Source organism: Geotrypetes seraphini, chromosome 1, assembly GCF_902459505.1.
Source record: "Geotrypetes seraphini chromosome 1, aGeoSer1.1, whole genome shotgun sequence".
NCBI lineage: Eukaryota > Metazoa > Chordata > Amphibia > Gymnophiona > Dermophiidae > Geotrypetes > Geotrypetes seraphini.
Window position 1 is genome coordinate 481,931,867 of NC_047084.1, and position 19,818 is coordinate 481,951,684.

General features: G+C 38.7%; 1 protein-coding gene across 4 annotated transcripts in view; it reads left to right on the forward strand.

Annotated features, from left to right (window-relative positions):
• RCL1 (RNA terminal phosphate cyclase like 1) overlaps positions 1-19,818 on the forward strand; it is a 140,597-nt gene that overhangs the window by 82,651 nt on the left and 38,128 nt on the right. For all 4 annotated transcript variants that reach the window (XM_033925591.1, XM_033925582.1, XM_033925600.1 and 1 more), the window contains 3 exons: positions 1,349-1,423; positions 6,991-7,115; positions 13,994-14,119. In XM_033925591.1, the coding sequence (XP_033781482.1) occupies positions 1,349-1,423; positions 6,991-7,115; positions 13,994-14,119 (326 nt within the window). The remainder of the gene's footprint in view (positions 1-1,348; positions 1,424-6,990; positions 7,116-13,993; positions 14,120-19,818) is intronic.

A 19,818-nucleotide genomic window follows, 5' to 3' on the forward strand; every position in this document is an offset into this window, starting at 1 on the left:
GTCTACCCAGCATTCTTAATTGTGGCTGCTGTTCCGTGGGAGGGTGGGTAGGTGGGGGGGGGGAGGATTGAAGGGGTTAGTGGTTGTTCTCGTAGTTATATGAGCTTGTTTGATGTTTGTCTTACTATATTATGCTGTATCTGTTTATTCTGGAAATATCAATAGAAACATTTAAACATAAAAATGAGCCTTGAACTACCTAATATGCGATTTAAAATTTAAATAAATATCTAAAATGATGTCTAAATAATGGATCTCTTAAACCAAATGAACTTCATTATCGCACAGCTTGTTTTCCCCTAAACCTCTCCAATAAGTATAATTTCTGTCTTATCCACTTTCAAGGCTAATTTACCTGTGATCCATTTTGCCATTACAGCAAAAATTGATTGCAATCATGCACCTGCATCTTCCACAGACAAATCATCTGACACCCTAAATGTAGCCCTTTGTTTTGTCCGAGTATTATGACAAGGTATTGCAAGTTTATTATTAATCCAAGTTTATTAAAATTTAGAATCCTGCAATATGGTTGAAACCATCTAAGCGGGCTTACAATCTAATGTAAAATTATTCTACTAAAAAATGGTATTTTATAGAACATCACAGGAAAGTGAGGTCCAGGAAAAGAACTACAATATTACAATAGAAAAGATAGGGAGGGAAGCATACTAGGATAAACTATCCTCCTCTTCTACAAAGCCGCAGTAACAGCCCCAAAGCCCATAGAGATTTAAAGGGCTTCGGGGCTGTTGCTGCGCAGCAGCTGTTAGCACAGCTTTGTAGAGGAGGGGTTATGTCTTTCAGAATTTCCTGTCCTATTAGGTAAATTCTTTTTTAACTAAAAGCATCATTAAAAAAAAAAAAGTCTTCAAATCTGTCTTGAATTTATCTAAAGATTATTGTAATCTAATAAACATTGGCATTGAATTCCATAATGAAGGACATTTCATCACGCACTAACCCCCGCGGCAAGCAAAAAAACTAACGCCTGGTCAATGGAGGCGTTAGCGATTAGCGCGGCAGGCAGTTTAACGCACGGTATTCCACGCGTTAAAACCCCTATCGCACCTTGATAGAAGGACCCCTAAATAAATTGATTCACCAAATTTAAGAACTTTAAACACTAAAAAAGTATCTTATAAGTAATTCGATATGATTTAGGAAGACTGCTCTTTTTTTAATAAAGGGGTTACATGGTCATATTGACGAGCATTATGAATCAGACATACAGCAGCAATATTTTGTATAAGCTATAATCTGTGTAGATCTTATTGTGGAAGACCTTTGTAAAGTGAATTACTACTACTAAAGAGGCTTATATATTACTTTGTTTGTTATTTTTTAGGTAGATACTCTCAAAGCAACGGCCATTCCTCTGTTGAAGAAATTTGGTATAGATGGGGAACACTTTGACTTGAAGGTAAGAATATGAAGAGATGTGACAGGTATTTCCTTTACTTGAACATACGTAACAGGCTTTTCTCTGCTTCTTCCATCATGATATGAATAGTCTGATAGCAATTAATGATGATGATAAGCATCATTCTCTGTGATGTATGGCATTGTATACTAGAGGCAAACTGAAACTGCTTTTTTTGAGTTTCAGCCGAAACGGAAACTGTCAAACACTTTCAGCCAATACCAAAATTGCAGCCAAAATGTATTGCCTGTTTTCAGCTGAAACCTAAAATTAAAGTTTGGTTGTGTTAATAACCAGTGATGCCCACTAGGGAATTAACAGCCCTCTGCTAATATCACAGGAGATTACTCTCCAACAGGAACTGCAAGCACATGCTAAACAGGGGTAGGGAACTCCGGTCCTCGAGAGCCGTATTCCAGTCTGATTTTCAGGATTTCCCCAATGAATATGTTTTAAATTCTTTATTCATTTTAAATCTTAAACAAGTGTACAATAAAATATCCATTAAACTTTCAATTATAACACTTGAAATTCTTAATCATATCATCTAGAACAAAAATATACATCCCCACCCCCCACCCTTCTTAAAATAACTATATATCTTGTGTCTTTTTAAAACAGACAATAAGTGTACATAAATATATCCATTATAATTTCAATACAGCACTTAAAATTCTTAATCAAATCTTCAAACAAAAATAGAAATCCCCTCCCTCCCACCCTTCTTAAAGTAAGTAAAACAAACTTTCAAATAAAAATTATATCACCCTCCCCACCCCCCAATGTGTAAATATAATCTCAATGAATATGCATTAAAAGCAGTGCATGCAAATAGATCTCATGCATATTAATTGGGGAAATCCTGAAAACCCGACTGGAATACGGCTCTCGAGGACCGGAGTTCCCTACTCCTGTGCTAACAACTGGGAGAGACATTTTAACAGGGACTTCTCAACAAGTCTGGCATGTTTAGGTTCCCAAGTCAATGCAGATGTAGTTAGATAGGGATGCTGCTGGCTGCAGGGCTGAAAAGGAGTTTGAAAAGGTTAGCGTGCTGGTACGGGGGCAACGAGCCACGATTGGGTATAGGAGGGGAGGGAGAGGTGCTGGTTGGCAGATTTGGAGATGGATTTCTTTGACTGGCGGGCGTCAACATTCTCACTAACAAAGGTATGATGCCTAATGTGGGGAGGAGGGTTGAGGAAATGAGTGTCACGCCCCATATGAACCTTCTGACTTTGCCCCATCTCTAATTGTGAGATTAATTGTGATTAAAAATTTTAATCAAAATGAAGCCTTAATGGTCACCAACTTTTTATGCTTACCCAAACTGCACAAGTAACAAGAGAAAGTAGCACTGAGATTTTTTCCATTTTGTATTTAGTTATAAAATTGATTAAGGACAAACATGATATACATTCTTCCTAAAATAGGGTAAAGGAGTCCAGATATTGGTCTACACTGTAGACTTTATTCCAGCCTGACACACAATTCAAAATAAAAAGCACATTGATATTACTGAGTGCAAGGACAATATTCTCTGAAAATTTACAACATGTTTAAATTATTTTCTATTATATATGTTTCATTTCATTAACACTGTAAGCTGACAATAATTTGTTCTTGAAAACAATCATTACAAGTTCCTTACTTGTCATAAACTTTATTAAAACACTTCTTCATCATACCCTACAGAGCTTGGAAATTCTTTAGAATCCCCCATATAGTATTCAAACCAGAATAAATATGTATAGTAATTTAAATAATGAAGGACCATATTTTACCTCCAAGCAATATAGCCTCCACAAATGTGGACTTCAGCTAATGAAAACTAAAAGTGCTTTCACAGTGGCTTCCTTTGCACCATATTTGGCGTATCAGCTGATATATCTCCACAGGGGCTAATTCCTAAGGAGCGCATCATCTCAAATTTACAGACTTAAATTTTTGCTAAACTTTAGTGTAAAAATCCATTTATTTGGAACACTCTGTTTAACTTATAAACTACTATGCAAGTATGCAATTTCATTACTTGCAATCAGATTATAAACATACAAAACAAAATAATGCAGAGTAACTCTACCCACCCCAGGTCTAGCAGTGTAGTCGGGGCAGGAGTGATCCCCAGTCGCTCTTGCCCGTTGGCTGAAGCCGATGCAGGCAGCAAGTTGGTGGCTGCTCTCACCAAAGTTATAAAGGTGCGGGGGAAGGATAGGGGCACGTGCACGGCAGGGGGAGGAGTGGGTAGGGGGGCAGAGGAGGAGGGTTGCCGGCACCCCAAGCAAGATGGCGCTTGGAGCAGACCATCCTCTCACCCCCTCCCTTTACTATGCCAATGCACAGATGTATGTGTTTGGTCAAGTTGAGCTGCTGTATATCCCAGCACTGGTGGCAGTGAGTTAACAATTTTTAGCACTTTCAGGTTCCGCCAGATGACACTGACATCCGTTTGCATTTTTCAAGCTTCATTAAAGATTTTCTTTTTGGTTTCAAAATGCTTTTGGAAGGATTGTGACTTTGTCATCCAGCTAGATAACACTACAACCATCAGATCTTGTCATCCAGCTAGATAACACTACAACCACCAGATCTTGTTATGTTAATATGAACATTGGGCTGCGGGCCCTGTAGGTAATGTTTTTATGCTGCTCTATTTAATTAATTCTCATACAAGGCCAGCTTTGTCTTCCAATGTTTACAGAGAGGCAAAAGCAGAACCATGAACACTGCAGTATGGTATCCATTCTTTTGGCATCCGAGAGCCCAATGCCACGTGTATTAGTTTTTTTGGCAGCTGGAAAACTGATGCCACCTCTACCCCTCAATAAATGTACGGTGGTTTTTACCTCTCTGCTGCTGCTTGTAGAATCCTATCTCTCTACTTTGTACTACTTCCAGCATTTACTACAGACTTTCTTATACCTGTCACGGGGAATATGCAGAAGATACACAAAATATATTCTACTCTCTTCTGTTGCGGGGAGGGGGGTGGGAATAATACAGCTCCTGCTTAAATAAGTGGAGAAAAGAGAGACCACACATAACATTGAGGAGCAATGCACCAGCATAATCTATCACTAAGCATGCTCACGATCATCATAGGTCTCAAAGAAAAAAATTCCACACGGAGATTGCTCTAGTGTATAGTCCACCCACAACAGGAACAGTCCAAACTTGGAAACTCTCACACTGTCACGTATAAGTTTTAATAAGTTGTTACTACTCTTATGTGAGATTTTCTTTCTTGGAAGAGCTGAAGTAGTATTGTTGAGACTACAAACATGTTTTGGACTATAAATACACTGTACACTTACCCCTCCATATTCGCGCTCCGCGGTTTCGGTTATTCGCATTTTTTTGATCGAAGGCCCTGCCCCTGAATTTATATCACAGGAAATCACTGCTCCCAGCATTGCACAGAGAAAATCGATCCTCCCAGTTAGACTTTCTTCACTGGAACAGGTCAGGTTATTCACGGTTTTGTGTCTTTTTTTTGTTTGCTTGTTTTTATAGAAAAAACACAAATAACATACGAAAAGTATTCGCTACCTTGCCGTTCCCTTATCACCGCGAATGCGGAGGGGGAAGTGTAGATTTTGTGATAGTTCCAGTTCGGACTGTTGCTGTTGTGGGTGGGACTATAGCAGTCTCCGTGTGGATTGTTTAGTGGAGGTTTTTTTCTTTGAGAACTATGAAGATCATGTGCATGCTTAGTGTAGAAACAGAAATATGATGGTAGATAAAGGCCCATCTGCAGTAACCACTAGCTCTCCCTCTCTCTAAGAGATCCTACATGCCCAGTAGCATAGCGAGAGTGAGAGGTGCCCGGGGCAGTGCTGCCCTCCCCCCCCCCCGGCACGCTCTTTCTCATTCCCCTTACCTTTTTAACTTCTCCAACGAGAGCAGCATGCCCACTTAAGTGTCTGCTCACCCTTTGACGTTGCTTCCTAGGCGCAGGACCCGGAAATGACGTCGGATAGAGCGCCAATGCCGACGCAGGTAGCAATGTTGCTTACACCAGAAAAGTAAAAAAGGCGTGGGGGAAGGCAAGGGTCGCATGCAGGTGTAAACAAAAAAAAGCATTTATTTAGATTACTCCTGAGCCTATCACCTCTTAACTTAGCTGATGCTAGTGCATTGCGCCTCAATGTTACGCGAGGTTTCTTTTCTCCACTTATTTATGTAGGAGCTGTATTAGTCCCCCACCCACCCCCCTGACAGAAGAGAGTAGAATATATTTTGTGCATCGTTTGATATTTATCTACGCTGCCTGGTGTTTGGAATATGCACAAAATTAATTTGCATATTGAAACAGAGAAAATTATAGAATATAAGGATTGACTGAAATGGGAAAGGGGGGTTTAAATGATATATTTAAAGTGATACAGGAAAGTTAATCAAGTGTATTTTATAAGTTCAAATGATTTTTTCTGATACATTTGTTGTAATATGTAAAAATGAATAAAGAATTAAAAAAAAAAGAAACAGAGAAAATGAATGCAAATAAAGACCATAAGGCAGTGGTCTTCATTAATTTTTAAGTTGTGGCCATTTTGGACTCTAATAAACCAAAGGAGAGCCGCCAGATACCTTCCTGTGTAGGGCCAAGACACTGCTGACCAGTGTGTCTCAACGACATCTATCCTCACCAGCTCACCTTCAAACTTCATTGGTGGGATGAGAGGGTTATCCTCAAGGTTCTGATCATTTCGACGAGGGCTGATTGAAGAGTAATGGGACTGCCTCTGTTTTTCTTTCTTAGAAGTAGACATGACAATGTTGTGTTGGTTCTTATGAAGCTCATACATCAACGTTTCTGAACCTGCAGTTGGACTACTATAGACTTCATTGTTGGGTCACAGCGAGAGGAAGAATTTGGTAAGTTTTGTTATGTGTCTGTGAGAGTACGCAGCACGGCTAATTGTGTGCCGTAACATTTCAAGAGTTTCATTACTGCTCTTTCCAAGTTTAACACAAAATTCAACCACACACCTGAGGCATACTCTCACAGACACGTCTTCCACATCTGCCTTGACAAAATGTGCAAATTTCATCCTCTCACTGTGACGACCCAACAATAAAGACTATGGCAGTCCAACTGCAGGTTCAGAAACGTCAATGTATGAGCGTCACAATAACCACAGCATTGGCATGTCTACCTGGAAAGAAAATCAGAAGCAGTCTCGTTACTTTTCAATCATTCCTCATAAATGCATTCTTTTTTTTCTATTGAGAAATGCCTTGTTTTTCAAGCATGTGGCTTTCCCCCTTTCTGTCATAAACTTTGTTAATTTTTCTGCTATTCTGGCTCTCTAATAGAGACAAGGGGAGGAGGGAGAACACCCCAGAGGTCTCCACAGGCTGCCCTGCCCCCCAGCCTTGAATTGATGAACACTGCTGTAAGGCCTGTCCAATCTGCCCATCCATACCATTTAATGCAAATGCACATTTGTTGTGGAGATCCTCAGGACAAATTTGAGAAGTCCTGCTTTTCTGCCTGTATGTGTTTTTAACCAGGCTTGCATGTACCGTAACTGTTATTTTCTTTTGTTTTTTGGCATGGTCAGATTATAAGGCGAGGAATGCCTCCCGGAGGAGGAGGTGAAGTAGTGTTCTCCTGCCCTGTCAGGAGGTGTTTGAGACCCATTCATTTCACTGACCCTGGTAAAATAAAACGCATCCGAGGGGTGGCGTATCCTTTTCTGTGCTGTGCTGCATAGTGTGTATCGGAGAAAAGTTTATGGATTAAAATGTAAAAATGAAATGCTGAGATATAGCCCATTGAAGTAATGTTTTGGTATCTGAGATCTGTGTTAGTGTGGCGATCTGTGCTAGCTCACCATGAAAGGGTGAAATCACTTTTAGTACTGGCATAGATGCCACATTGACACTGCTCATTTAGGGGGCCTTTTACTTAGGCACGCTAACTGATTTAGCACACGCTAAATGCTAACACTTCCATAGAATATAATGGGCGCGTTAGCATTTAGCACGCCTTAGTAAAGGATGTAATGAGATTGTACTTAAATCCTCGCTTTCAGTAAGGTTGATAGTAATAGGTCTCCCTGACTTAGTAATTATAAGAGAGAAAAAGCAAAAGATGCAGTTGAGCTGGTGGTGTTTCTACCCAATTTGGGTGTATTTGGTACTTTGCGAACATTTTGCACCAGTGATGAGAAGCCAAGACACTGGGATTCACTTCCACTGTATGCAAAAGTATATTTAATAAGCGTTTATATTCTGCTTTACCAATTTGGGTCAGGGTGGCTTATAATAATAATCACATTAATTATCTTACATTTCCACTTGTAAGTATACCAATTATAACTCTAAATTACAGTTAAATAAATAGAATAGTCCAATTAAATGTAAACAAAAAAGCCTAAGTCTCTAAAATCTAATTCCACCTGACTTCTCAGGGATTCAAGGATGATTACAAAAAAAAAATATTAACAAAATCAGTAAAGTATATCAATAATCAATACAACATAAAATATGTAATTATAAAACATTCTTAGATTTCCCTATAAGTAGTTTTCTCCCTTATTACTTGTAGCAAAGAATTTCACAATAAAGAACTACCGCATATAATAGTTGTGTTGCTTGTATTCTATCCTCTATAATAAAACCCTTACCCGCGCATGTGCAGTTGAAATGGCGTGATCCCTGCCGCCATGAATTGTGCTTCTGTGCCATGTTTCATTTGCGGTGCGTGGCTGCTTGCGGCGTTGAGAGCAACGGCAGGAGGGTGTCCTTTGAGGTGCTGTGAGGCGTCCGGCTGCTACTGCTGCACAGGGAAGTGGAGGGGGAGAGGGAAAAGGGGCTGCTTTGGGGGGAGGGGTATGCTGTGGGGCAGGCAGCAATCTTGGTTTGCTCGGGGGGGCCAGAGAGAGATAGGCAGGGGGCCAGGGAGAGAGGCAGACAGAAAGAATGGCAAACAGGCAGGGGGCCAGAGAGACAGACAGCCAGCGGCCAAGGAGCGAGAGAGAAAGAAAGACAGACAGACACATCTATTCTGGCACCCGTTAATGTAATGGGCTTAAAGACTAATAATTTAATATAAGACATATTAGGCAGTATTAATAGAATTTCAGTTTCTGATCTTAATTGGTGGGCTGGAATATAACATTTATAAAATTATTTAAATAGCATGGAGCCAGACCATATCAAATCTTAAAAAGCATCTATTTAAAAATGTTCTTGCTCTGATTGGGAGCCAGAATAATTTTATCAAATAGGTTGATTGGGCCATGACATAACTTCTCCCCCCCTAAAAAAAAAAAGTCTGTAGACTATTCATTTGTCATTCTGGTATACTAAAATATATAGATGATAGATAGATATAAACAATCTCTGTGAGACATAGCCATAATCAGGACAGTTACTCTTTAGATTCCAAAAATGACTTAATCCTTAAAGACAATTTTCTTATTAGAAAGGACCTTCCTGGTCACAATTTCCACATAGGGCTCCTTTAATTTTGATGATGATTTGCTGGGAAAAAAATTGCTGTTAAAAGAAAAAAATTTTGACTAACTTTTGTAGAGTATAATTAAGGCCAGCAGTGTTGACTGGAAGTTGTCATAACATTATCTTTTCTTGACTCCTACACTGGCTGTGGAGTTTATTTTCTCCCCCTGCAGTAGCTCTTGTGCAAAGCTGCTTCTAGACTCTGAAACAAATATTTTTAGAAAAGTATGCTGCCTTTTGGTGTACACAAAAGTTTCAAATGCATTTCTTTGTGGAAGTAGAGCAGCACGCTTCATCCAGGTGGATTTAGACTCCTTATTACTGGCATAAGGACGGACTTGTGCACACGGTTCCATCTCTCCCTGCTGTTCCTTGGCTATGCTGGAAGATTTTCATACAATTATATGCACTGAGGGATAGATTCCCAAAACGTTGCCAAAAATTAGATGCTGGCCGTGCTTAGATTATGCCTATTGGTGCCTAATTTAAATGTTTTTAATTGGTTTTAAGTGGCGCATAATTGGTCGCACCATTAAAAAACAAACAAAAACTCAAAAATAAAGCGCCATTAGGCAACCTCTGGGACTGGTACCTGGGTCCATGGCACTTAGTGACGCTGAAGCCTGGAGTTGGGCATGTTTAGGGGTGGCATTGGTCTTTGATGTCACTGGTCTCGATTCTGCAAGGACCTTAAGTGCTGGAAAAGAAGGCTTGTAAAACTCTGGCCTACATTTCTGTCGCCTAGGGTCCTTACTAGCTGCGATTCGGTAAGCGGAGCCTATCTATGATTGATTGACACATGGCAGATGCCGCTTACAGAATTAGACCCTGAATGCCAACCTGGATGGAAGAACCAACAAAAAAAAAATCACGTTTTCCCCTTTTATGTATTATTTCCAGCTAAAGAACACACACACACTGAAAGCAGCCTTAGTATTTCAGCAGCAAAGCTGCCTTTATTCCCAGTCAAGCTGACAGGGCACCAATTTGGAACTGAATTTTGCAGGCTGATAAGACATGAGAAGTCTTCACAAATTTTTGTTCATTTTCTGTCCAACACAATGGAAGATGGAAATGATACAGAAGGGATCAGAAATGTCTATCCATCTGTCAGGGGGTCAATACTAAGCCGATTTTTAAAAAAGGGTTCCGGGAAAATCTGGAAATTTATAAACCGGCGATAAATCTGACTTCAGTACAAAATAGTGGAAACAAATTTTTAAAAATTAAAATTGTGGATCATGTAGACAAACATGATTTAATGAGAGAGTCAGCATGGGTTCAGCCAAGGGAGGTCTTGCCTCACCAATTTGCTTGACTTGTTTTAAGGTTTGAATAAACATGTGGATAAAGGTGAGCCAGTTGATATAGTATATCTAGATCTCCAGAAAGGTTTTAAAGTTCCTTATGAGAGGCTTCTGAGAAAATTAGTCATGGAATGGGAGGCAATATTCAATTGTGGATTAAGAATTATCAGACAGAAAATAAAGGGTAGGATTAAATGGCCATTTTTCTCAATGGAGGAGGGTAAATAGTGTGCCGCAGGGATCTGTATTGGGATCTGGAACTACGAGTAAGGTGATTAACTTTGCAGATGACACTAAACTGTTCAAAGTTGTTAAAATGCATGCGAACTGTGAAAAACTGCAGGAAGATCTTAGGAAATTGGAAGACTGGGCATCCAAATGGCAGATAAAAGTGATGCACATTGGGAAGAATAATCCAATAAGGGCAAAAAGCTAGATATTTTGCCTGGCCAAAAAGGGTGCAACAAGCCAGATGTTCTGCCTGGCTGTAAAGGGGTGCAACAGATCAGGGCAAAACAGGTTTTACCTACTGCCTCTATTGTACACTAGTATAAAATGGAAAATGCACACTGATTTCTTTTAGAACCAAATATAGCATTTATTAGTGAAAGATCAGTGAGAAAAAGAAATACCAGAGTATTTACAAAGAAGAAAATAAACAGTAAATCACAGTGAAAAATGTGCTGCATCTTCTAGCCTCTCTAGCAAGGACCAGGAAGCCCTCTTAACAACTGAAAGAGCTCACGGGAGGGTTCTGCAGCTGCAAGTTAAAGAATGACACAAGGACAAATGTGTCCCCATCCCCACAGGAACTCAATTTCCCCATCCCATCCCAACGGGTTTTGTTGCTGTCCCTGTCCCCTGCCCCATTTTTGTAAGTTCATGATGTAATTCATATCACAGAATTGGAGAATATCCTTATAGACCCATACTGTGGACTCTGCCTCCAAATTCTTCAGGAAGCCCCCGTTTCTTTGCTCAATTCAGTCATGACAAACATGTGGCCCATGTCATCTTAACTAATGCTTATAATAAATTTAAGATCTATTTGATTGCTTAATGTAAATTTGGCTACCATGTAATTGTAATGGAAAGAATAGAGTGGACCAATATTATAGTGCAGTGCAGCCTCTCAATGAATGCATGACTATAGTGGCCCATCATTAGTAATCAGTTTGACATACCTGCTCTACCTTGTATGGGGCAGAGAATGCCCTCTCCCCTCCCCCTGATCGTTTCATTGTAGTATCTCATTGGCTTTATCCATTTTCTTGTTATAATGGAAGCAGGGGATGTTATTACAATTAGCCCCAGATGTTCTTCACACCCTTTAGGGGCTGTACATCTGTCTAGCTACTTTACTGAGTAGTATTTGAAGAAAGAGCCAAAGGATGAGAAGGCAGTAAATAAAAAATAATCCTACTGGTTAGGACAATGGGGTGGTAAGAACTAGGCAAACCAGCATTCAGATACTCTTGTATTTTCTGAGAGGCAAATTTATTTATTAAAAAAAAAAATTTTATTCCGCTTAATCCTAAATGGATTATAACACAAATATTTTACATAAACACTTCTAAAATAATAACTATACAGACATTACAAACAAATAACTGCCAATATATTAATGTTCACAGGATATCAGTCATCTTAAACTGTTAGCTGCCAAAAATCCTTTACACAGATTTAAAATTCAGAGGAGAACTGCTACCAAAAATATTGATTGTATTTTATTTAAACATTTATATTCCGCATATCCTGCAATTCTAAAACATCCACAGAGTAAAAGATACAAATAACAAATTACAACATTAGTGTACTAATCATGTTACACAAAACAATAAAGCAGGGGTGTCAAAATCGGTCCTCAAGGGCCGCAATCCAGTGTTTTCAGGATTTCCCCAATGAATATGCATGATATCTATTTGTATGCACTGCTTCATTTGCAAATAGATCTCATGCATATTCATTGGGGAAATCCTGAAAACCTGGCTGGATTGTGGCCCTCGAGGACCAACTTTGACACCTGTACAATAAAGGAAAAAGAAGAAAAAAATCTATCTTGCCTGCTCTTGCTTGACTGAGAAACAAACCTGTTAGCTATTCTGATAAAATGCTTTGACCAATAAATGCATTTGTAGCAACTTTTTTAATAATTTCACATTACTACATAACCTCAAAGAACCTGGAAGAGTATTCCATACCAGAGGACCAGCAACAGAAATAGCTGTAAACCATGTTTTCATGTGACAAACCTTATTCACTGTTTCAGTAGTTAGGCTCATTGTTGTATCCGATCTCAGAGGTTGAGTTGGCGCATGTCACTTTTGCTGGGTTTTACTAAGCCATGGTAGAGGTTTCTACCATGTCCCGGAGCACTAAATGCTCTTACGCTCATAAGAATTCGATGAGCGTCTGCACAATTAGCACTCCAGGCCGCAGTAGAAACCTCTACCGCGGCTTAGTAAAAGGAGTCCTTTATTTCTGATTGTCCCAAGTACCCACTCAATTCTTGGGGCAATTCTAATAAAACTATAATACTACTTAAAAATTAAAAAAGATGGGATAAGAACCCAAAATATTATCAAAAGGACACTTTCTAAAAACATCTGTACCATCTGTGGAAACGCTTTCTAAAGCTGTCAACCCTATATGGCAGGTAAATACAAGTAGATATTTCACACATGCTTCTACCACTTTAGGGAAAAGGTGTCCATGGGGATAGGATTTCTCACTGCATACATTTTGAGTAAATGTATCATGGGAGCACTATGAGCATTTCCCATTGGGCAGAGAGTTGGACACTGCATCACACCTGAGTACAGGCTTGTATAGTAAGGCCCCTGCCAACACAGAAAAAGATTTGGAGTGCTGGGAAAGAGCAAGGAGAAATGGGGAGGGGGAGAACACTGTGCTTTTAGCTGCTACCTGCTGAACTGGAGAAAACTCTGGATAGGGAGATGCCAGAACTGGCATGGGTAGGTCGGGAAAGGAAACACTGGGCCTCTGGATAAACTGAGCAAGGACATGGATATAGAAATTAAGGGGGATAGTAGGAATGCAACCATAATGTGTGTGTAGAGGGGGACTTCATATAGGTGAGTATATATGGTGTTTCCTGTTAAATTTATGTAAATACAGATACATCGCCAACAGATTGATCTATTAAAGCTACAGCCTCAGCACCTTGAGGTTGTGGGTTCAAACCCACACTGCTCCTTGTGACCCTGGGCAAGTCACTTAATTCCCCCATTGCCTTGGGTACATTAGATAGATTGTGAGCCCATCAGGACAAACAGAGAAAAATGATTGAGTATCTGAATAAATTCAGGTAAACCATTCTGAGCTCCCCTGGGAGAATGGTATAGAAAATTGAATAAATAAATACTTTTTTCTACAGTAGTTTTGAGTATATCATGTGGGACAAAATTTGTTGTGCTAAGTATAACATTCCTCTATTTTTTTATGTAAAAAATTATAGCTCACACTATGCCTAATTCTAGGCATGCAACAGTAAACATATACATAATATAAAAAGTAACAATAAATTCAGTGGCTATAGCAAAACATGACATTCACACTGGCAAGCAACCTCATTAGTAGGCAATATCATATTCAAAATCTCTGGAAAGCCTTATTAAACAGAAAAGCTTTAAAATGCTTCTGAAACTGGAGTGTGTTCAAAGGGAAATTAACAAGGTAAGACTTTTCTTTTGGGTATTTTTTTTGTTTTGTTGAACTTTGCAGTGTTCAAAACGTTTGGCAGTATGAGAGGCTCCTTGACTAAAGGGTGCAGATATTCGGTCCGTGTGTCACCACAGATCGCCAACAGAATTGTGGATTCTGCAAGGAGCATCCTTAACAAGTTCATTCCAGATATATACATTTATACTGATCACTTGAAGGGAGACAATTCAGGAAAGTAAGTAGCAAGGTGGATTTGATTTAAATCAAATCTCTAGTCAGAAAGACTTGATTTCAATCATTCTTGTGACATTATGAATGGAATTCATTTGCTCCTTGATCATCCAATGGTCCCACGGATTCCCTCACAGGTTTTCTGCTTCTGATGTACCTAAAAAATTGTAATGAATTTTTGCCTCTATGACAAGTTTCTCTTCATATTCTGTTTTAGCTTTCTTTATCAGTGCTTTGCATCTAACTTGCCAGTGGTTGTGTATTTTCTTATGTTCTTTATTCAGATACTTTTTCCATTCTTTAAAGGATGTTTTTTTATTCTAATAGCCTCTTTCACTTTACCTTTTAATCACTTTGTTGACCAAGAATAATATTTTTTTTTTGTTCAAGAAGTTTTATTGAAGTTTCAATATTTAACCAATGCAAAGGGAAGTGAATCCCAATATAAAACAAATAACAACAACTTCTTGCAGAATTACAGTGAGAAATGAACATTAGGTATGGTATAACTGAATAGAATTGGCATAATACATATCAAGGATATTAAAATAAGAGCTGAAGAATAATAATAAAAAATAAAGACATTCAATCTAGTATCCCTGTCTACACTTTGTTAAATGCAGATAAGATATTCATTCTTTCAGCAGCTACTTTCTCATATCTAGCATAGACAGGCAGTGTTCCACCATTCATTGTGACTTAGGATGTAAAATCTTTCCAATGAGCTAATATCGTTTTTAGTGCAGTTAACAAGAGACATTTGAGAAGTCTAGTTTTACCGTTATCTATTGACACATCAGTGGAGAGGATTCCCAACAATACCGTCGAAAATAACTCGTTTGTAATATGCAGTAGCTTATAAATAGTAGACCTGATATCAGCTCAGTAGGATTTGAGAAAACTACAGTTATGGAACATATGGTCAAAAGTACCAATGTCTGCTTTGCACGACCAGCATAAATTAGAGCCTGCTTTTGGGAGTTTTGCGAGCTTATAAGGGGTCCAGTATGCTTTATGATAAACAAAGAGAGCCATTTGCTTAATTGCTGCAGATTTTAAGGAGCTAAATGAAGAAAGCCATAGCAGCCTCCAGTCTTGCAACGAGAGAGTGGTAGATGTGTCTTTGGCCCAAATCTTATAAAGAATCAAAGGAGGAGGAAATTTTGCACTTTTTAATGTTTTGTACCTTGCTGACGCCTCCCCTATTTTCATTTGAAAAAGATAAGACCAATGTAATATTGATGGTACAGATTGTGTAGGTATGGACTTATTCATATATGAAGTAAGACAGTGGCGCAATTGTATCCAGCGATAAGCATGATGGTTAGGGATGTTATATTTTACTGATAGTGTTGTGAAGTCCATCAGTTGATCATCAGCCATCAGATGATTAAGGGACCATATACTTCTTTGATCCAAGATTTCCATTCTATATATTGACCCTTTATTTTTATTTGAGGGTTGTTCCAGATAGGTACAGCAGTAGTTGAGTTCCAAGGAATCTTAGTATGAGAGTCAATTTCTAACCGCTTCTCTAGTGTAATTGATGATATGATTTGTTTTAAATTTAATATTGTTAGGCAAGAAGGAGAAGTATATTAGGTAGTTCTTTTTCATATTGTTTAACCAGGTTGGAATATTTTGTTGGTGTGGTTCTTTTAACCATTGAGAACCTTGTCTAGCCAAGAAAGTGATGTGATAGTCATACATACTTGGAAAATTAACACCTCCATTATCTTTGGTACATTTGAGGTTTTTTTAATGAGATGCGAGGTACTTTATTATTCCATAAGAATTTAATGAGGCTTTTAATGGAAGAAGGAACGGTATCATTGAGAGAATGTAAGTAATCTTAGTGCCATTGACATTATTATGGAATCAAGACAACCCCACCAGGAGAGCTTTAACGGAGACTCTTGTTCAGTGAGGGATTTAACTATATGAAGAATATGTTCTGTGTTAAAGTATCTTATTTCTTCCACCGAATTACTTTTTAAGCTTATTTTGCAAATATTTCAGATTATGATTTACAACAGTGTCACTGCAGGGGAAACCATTTAGAGGCATGACTTCAGTCTTAGAAGTGTTGAGTTTATAACCAGAGACAGTAGCATAAGCATTGATTGTATGCAATATGACCGAAATGGAATCCAGCGTTGCATAGATCAGGATGTCATCAGCATATGCTGATACTTTTATAGACGGGTCTTTGAGTCAGTAATCATGAATGTCAGAGTTTGTTCTTATGGCAATTAACAGGCCTCCAATGCAATGTTGAAGAGTAGTGGTGATAACAGGCATCCTTGCCTGGTATCTCTGGCTAGTCGAAAGGGTTCTAAGAGTCTTCCATTAATTCGAACCTTGTTTGAGGGGTTTATAAAAATTTCAAGAAAACCAAACCATTCCATTACTCAAAAAAGAAATAACCATTCCACATGATCAAATGCTTTTTCAGCTTATAGGGCCATTGCAATCACAGGGACCGATATATGTTGAGCTTGAATTATAATGAGAGTAAAAAGTCTAGTGTTGTCCGATGATAGTCTGCCACACATGAAGCCATTCTGATCACTATGAATAATCTTAGGGAGGACAGAGTTTATTCTGCAAGGATTTTTGCGTAAATTTTGGCGTCCACATTTATTAAGGATAACGGCCTATAGTTTTGGACTTGTAGGGGTCTTTTTCTGGTTTGTAAAGAACAATGGTTAAAGCAGGGGTGCCCAATAGGTCGATCACCAAGGCAAAGTGAGTCGATCGCGTGATAGACTCACTTTGCCTTCACAATCTACCGGGCCCAGAACTTCTTCTCCGACAGCAGAATTGACGTCAGGGAGAGGAATGCTGGTCAGCTCGATGCAGGGAAGCAGGGAGAGCTTGGGGCGGCGGTGGCTTGGGGGCCTGTTCCCTGATGGCGGTGGCTTGGGGGCCTGTTCCCCGTTGGCGGCGGCAGTGGCTTGGGGGAGGGCAGGAAGAAAGAAAGAAAGAAAGAAAGGGGGCAGGCGAGGAGACAGAAGGAAAGAAGGGAAACAGAAAGAAAGGGGGCATGAAGAGAGAAAAAAAGGAAGGGAGGCAGGGAGAGAGGAAGAAAAAGTTGGGGGAGGGAATGAAGTCTGGAAGAGAGGAAGCATACAGGCTGAAAGAAGAGAAGAAAGAATGGATGCACAGTCGGAAGAATAAAGTGCAACCAGAGACTCATGAAGTCATCAGACAACAAAGGTAGAAAAAATGATTTTATTTTCAATTCAGTGATCAAAATGTGTCCGTTTTGAGCATTTATATCTGCTGTCTATATTTTGCACTATGGCCCCCTTTTACTAAACCGCAATAGCGGTTTTTAGCGTAGGGAGCCTTTGAGCGTCGAGAGCAGCACTGGGCATTCAGCGCAACTCCCTGCACTAAAAATTGCTGTCGTGGTTTAGTAAAAAGGGAGGGGGTATATTTGTCTATTTTTTTATGGTTGTTACTGAGGTGACAGTGCATAGAGTCATCTGCCATGACCTCTTTGAAAAAACCCCGGAATATAAATGATAATTAACATTTTCTTTGCGTACATTGTGTTTTGTGGGGTTTTTTAAAAAAAATTTTATTGTTGGGAGATAATTTTGACTTGGTCATTTTAAAAGTAGCTCAAGTATAACCAAGAACATACTTGTTTCGGAAATACAGAAAGAATTGCACAAGCAGGAAATTTACTAAAATAAGGTAATATATAAATCTTTCTTAGACCTCAATCTAGTCGAGAATCAGAAAATCCAAGTGAAATTAAAGAGGAGATTATTCTATCTTAGAAAACAAATATTAAGGCAAGACTTAACAGTTATCCCACATTCAAATGTAACTGTTTGCCAACACTAAACATTTCCAGCAACCAATTTCTTCATATCAATAAATGCACTTAGTTGTTCCGGGGAGAAGAACACACATTTTATCCCCAAATATTTTATCATACATTTACAAGGATAGGAGAGCAGAAATGAAGCACCCAAGGAAACCACTTCAGGTCTCATGGCAAGAAATAATTTCCTTCGTTCTTGGGTTTGTCTGGTGATGTCTGGAAATATCCAGACTTTTTTTTTTTTTTTACCAACACAGAATGGTACCTGGGAATTTCTAAAGAACATTCTGAGAACAGCATTAATGTCCTGTTCAAATACAAAAGATACCAATAAAGTCACTCTTTCAGTTTTTTCAATAACAGTGGATTGCAATAAGTCCTTAACATTTAAAGGGGTATTAACTGGATTTGTTTGTAAATTCACTGGGGCAATATATGGTATTAACAACTAAGGGTATGCAAATTTTTGAACAGGACCATTTTATTATTTCCTTTGTTGCTATGGTTTATTTAATGATTGTGCTACATGTATTCTGTGACACATAATGGTTTAATTTGAAACACATTAAAAATAAATGTCTTTTGGCTGACTCAAATAGGGCACTGGTCTTTGACCTAAGGGCCGCCACATGAGCAGACTGCTGGGCACGATGGACCACTGGTCTGACCCAGCAGCGGCAATTCTTATCAAGACAAGGTTGGATAAGTTCCTACTGGAACAGAACATATGCAAGTAAGGCTACACTCATTTTTGACAAATTGTACCAGGGTTATGTAAACTTATGAGTACAGCTGTACGTACCAACATCTTCCTGAGGTGTCGTGCTGAAGGGATATGTCAAATGGGCAGATTGTATCTTTTTGTGTATCCCTTTGTTTGCAAATTTTGAGTGACTTTAACTTTTTAAATTTTAACTTTTATTTAGGTTGGGAGAAAATTTACTGTGGCTTGTCATAATAGTTTTGGCTCCGATTAGGCTATTTAATCCTTTGTTTCATTTTTATAATTGCTAGCCATCTGACAAACTTTAATATCTTGTGACAGTGTAGCACTTTATTTTGTGTTCTCACTACTTCTGTGAGAGAGAGATGTGTAAAGTTGAAACCAGCAGATACCAGTTATCATATCTCATGAACTTTGCCCCAAATTGATTAATGACATGGGTTGGCATGCTAATTGAATAGATGGTGAACAAGTTTTATTCAACATACTGAAGGCACCGTCCGTTGAACAAAACTCTGCTGTGGGTTTCTACCCATTTTTATATATTCAAATGATAATGATTAATATTACCTTTACCAGTGATGTTCAAGAGATTTTAACTGGGCAACAGAATGTAAATTAAAATTAAATGGGGAAAAAGTTTTTTCTGAAAGTAGCCCATTTAAAATTCTTCCCATCAAAGATTTCTCAATTGATAGAGTTTATATACATTTGAATCCCAGCTTAATTTTGGGAATTATTTTGGATAATTTCATTACCTTTGAACTTCACGTACAAGTAGTTACAACAAAAATGTTTAGGTAATTTAAAAAAATTCCCCCCTCCCTCTTCTTTACTAAACCGCGATAGCGGTTATTAGCGTAGGGAGCGGTGCTAAATGCTCTGTGCTGCTCCCGACGCTCATAGAGTTCCTATGAGCGTCGGGAGCAGCGCAGAGTATTCAGTGCAGCTTCTTGTGCTAATAACCGCTATCGGGATTTAGTAAAAAGGTGGAAGGTAGGTGTTTATCAGGACTCATTTTGAACCAGAATCATTTTGAGTGATTGTACAAACCATGATATTGTCCCATCTTGACTATTGTAATATAAGAATCTGTTCAGAAAAGGTTACACATCTTATAGTACATAGAGTATGGCTATTA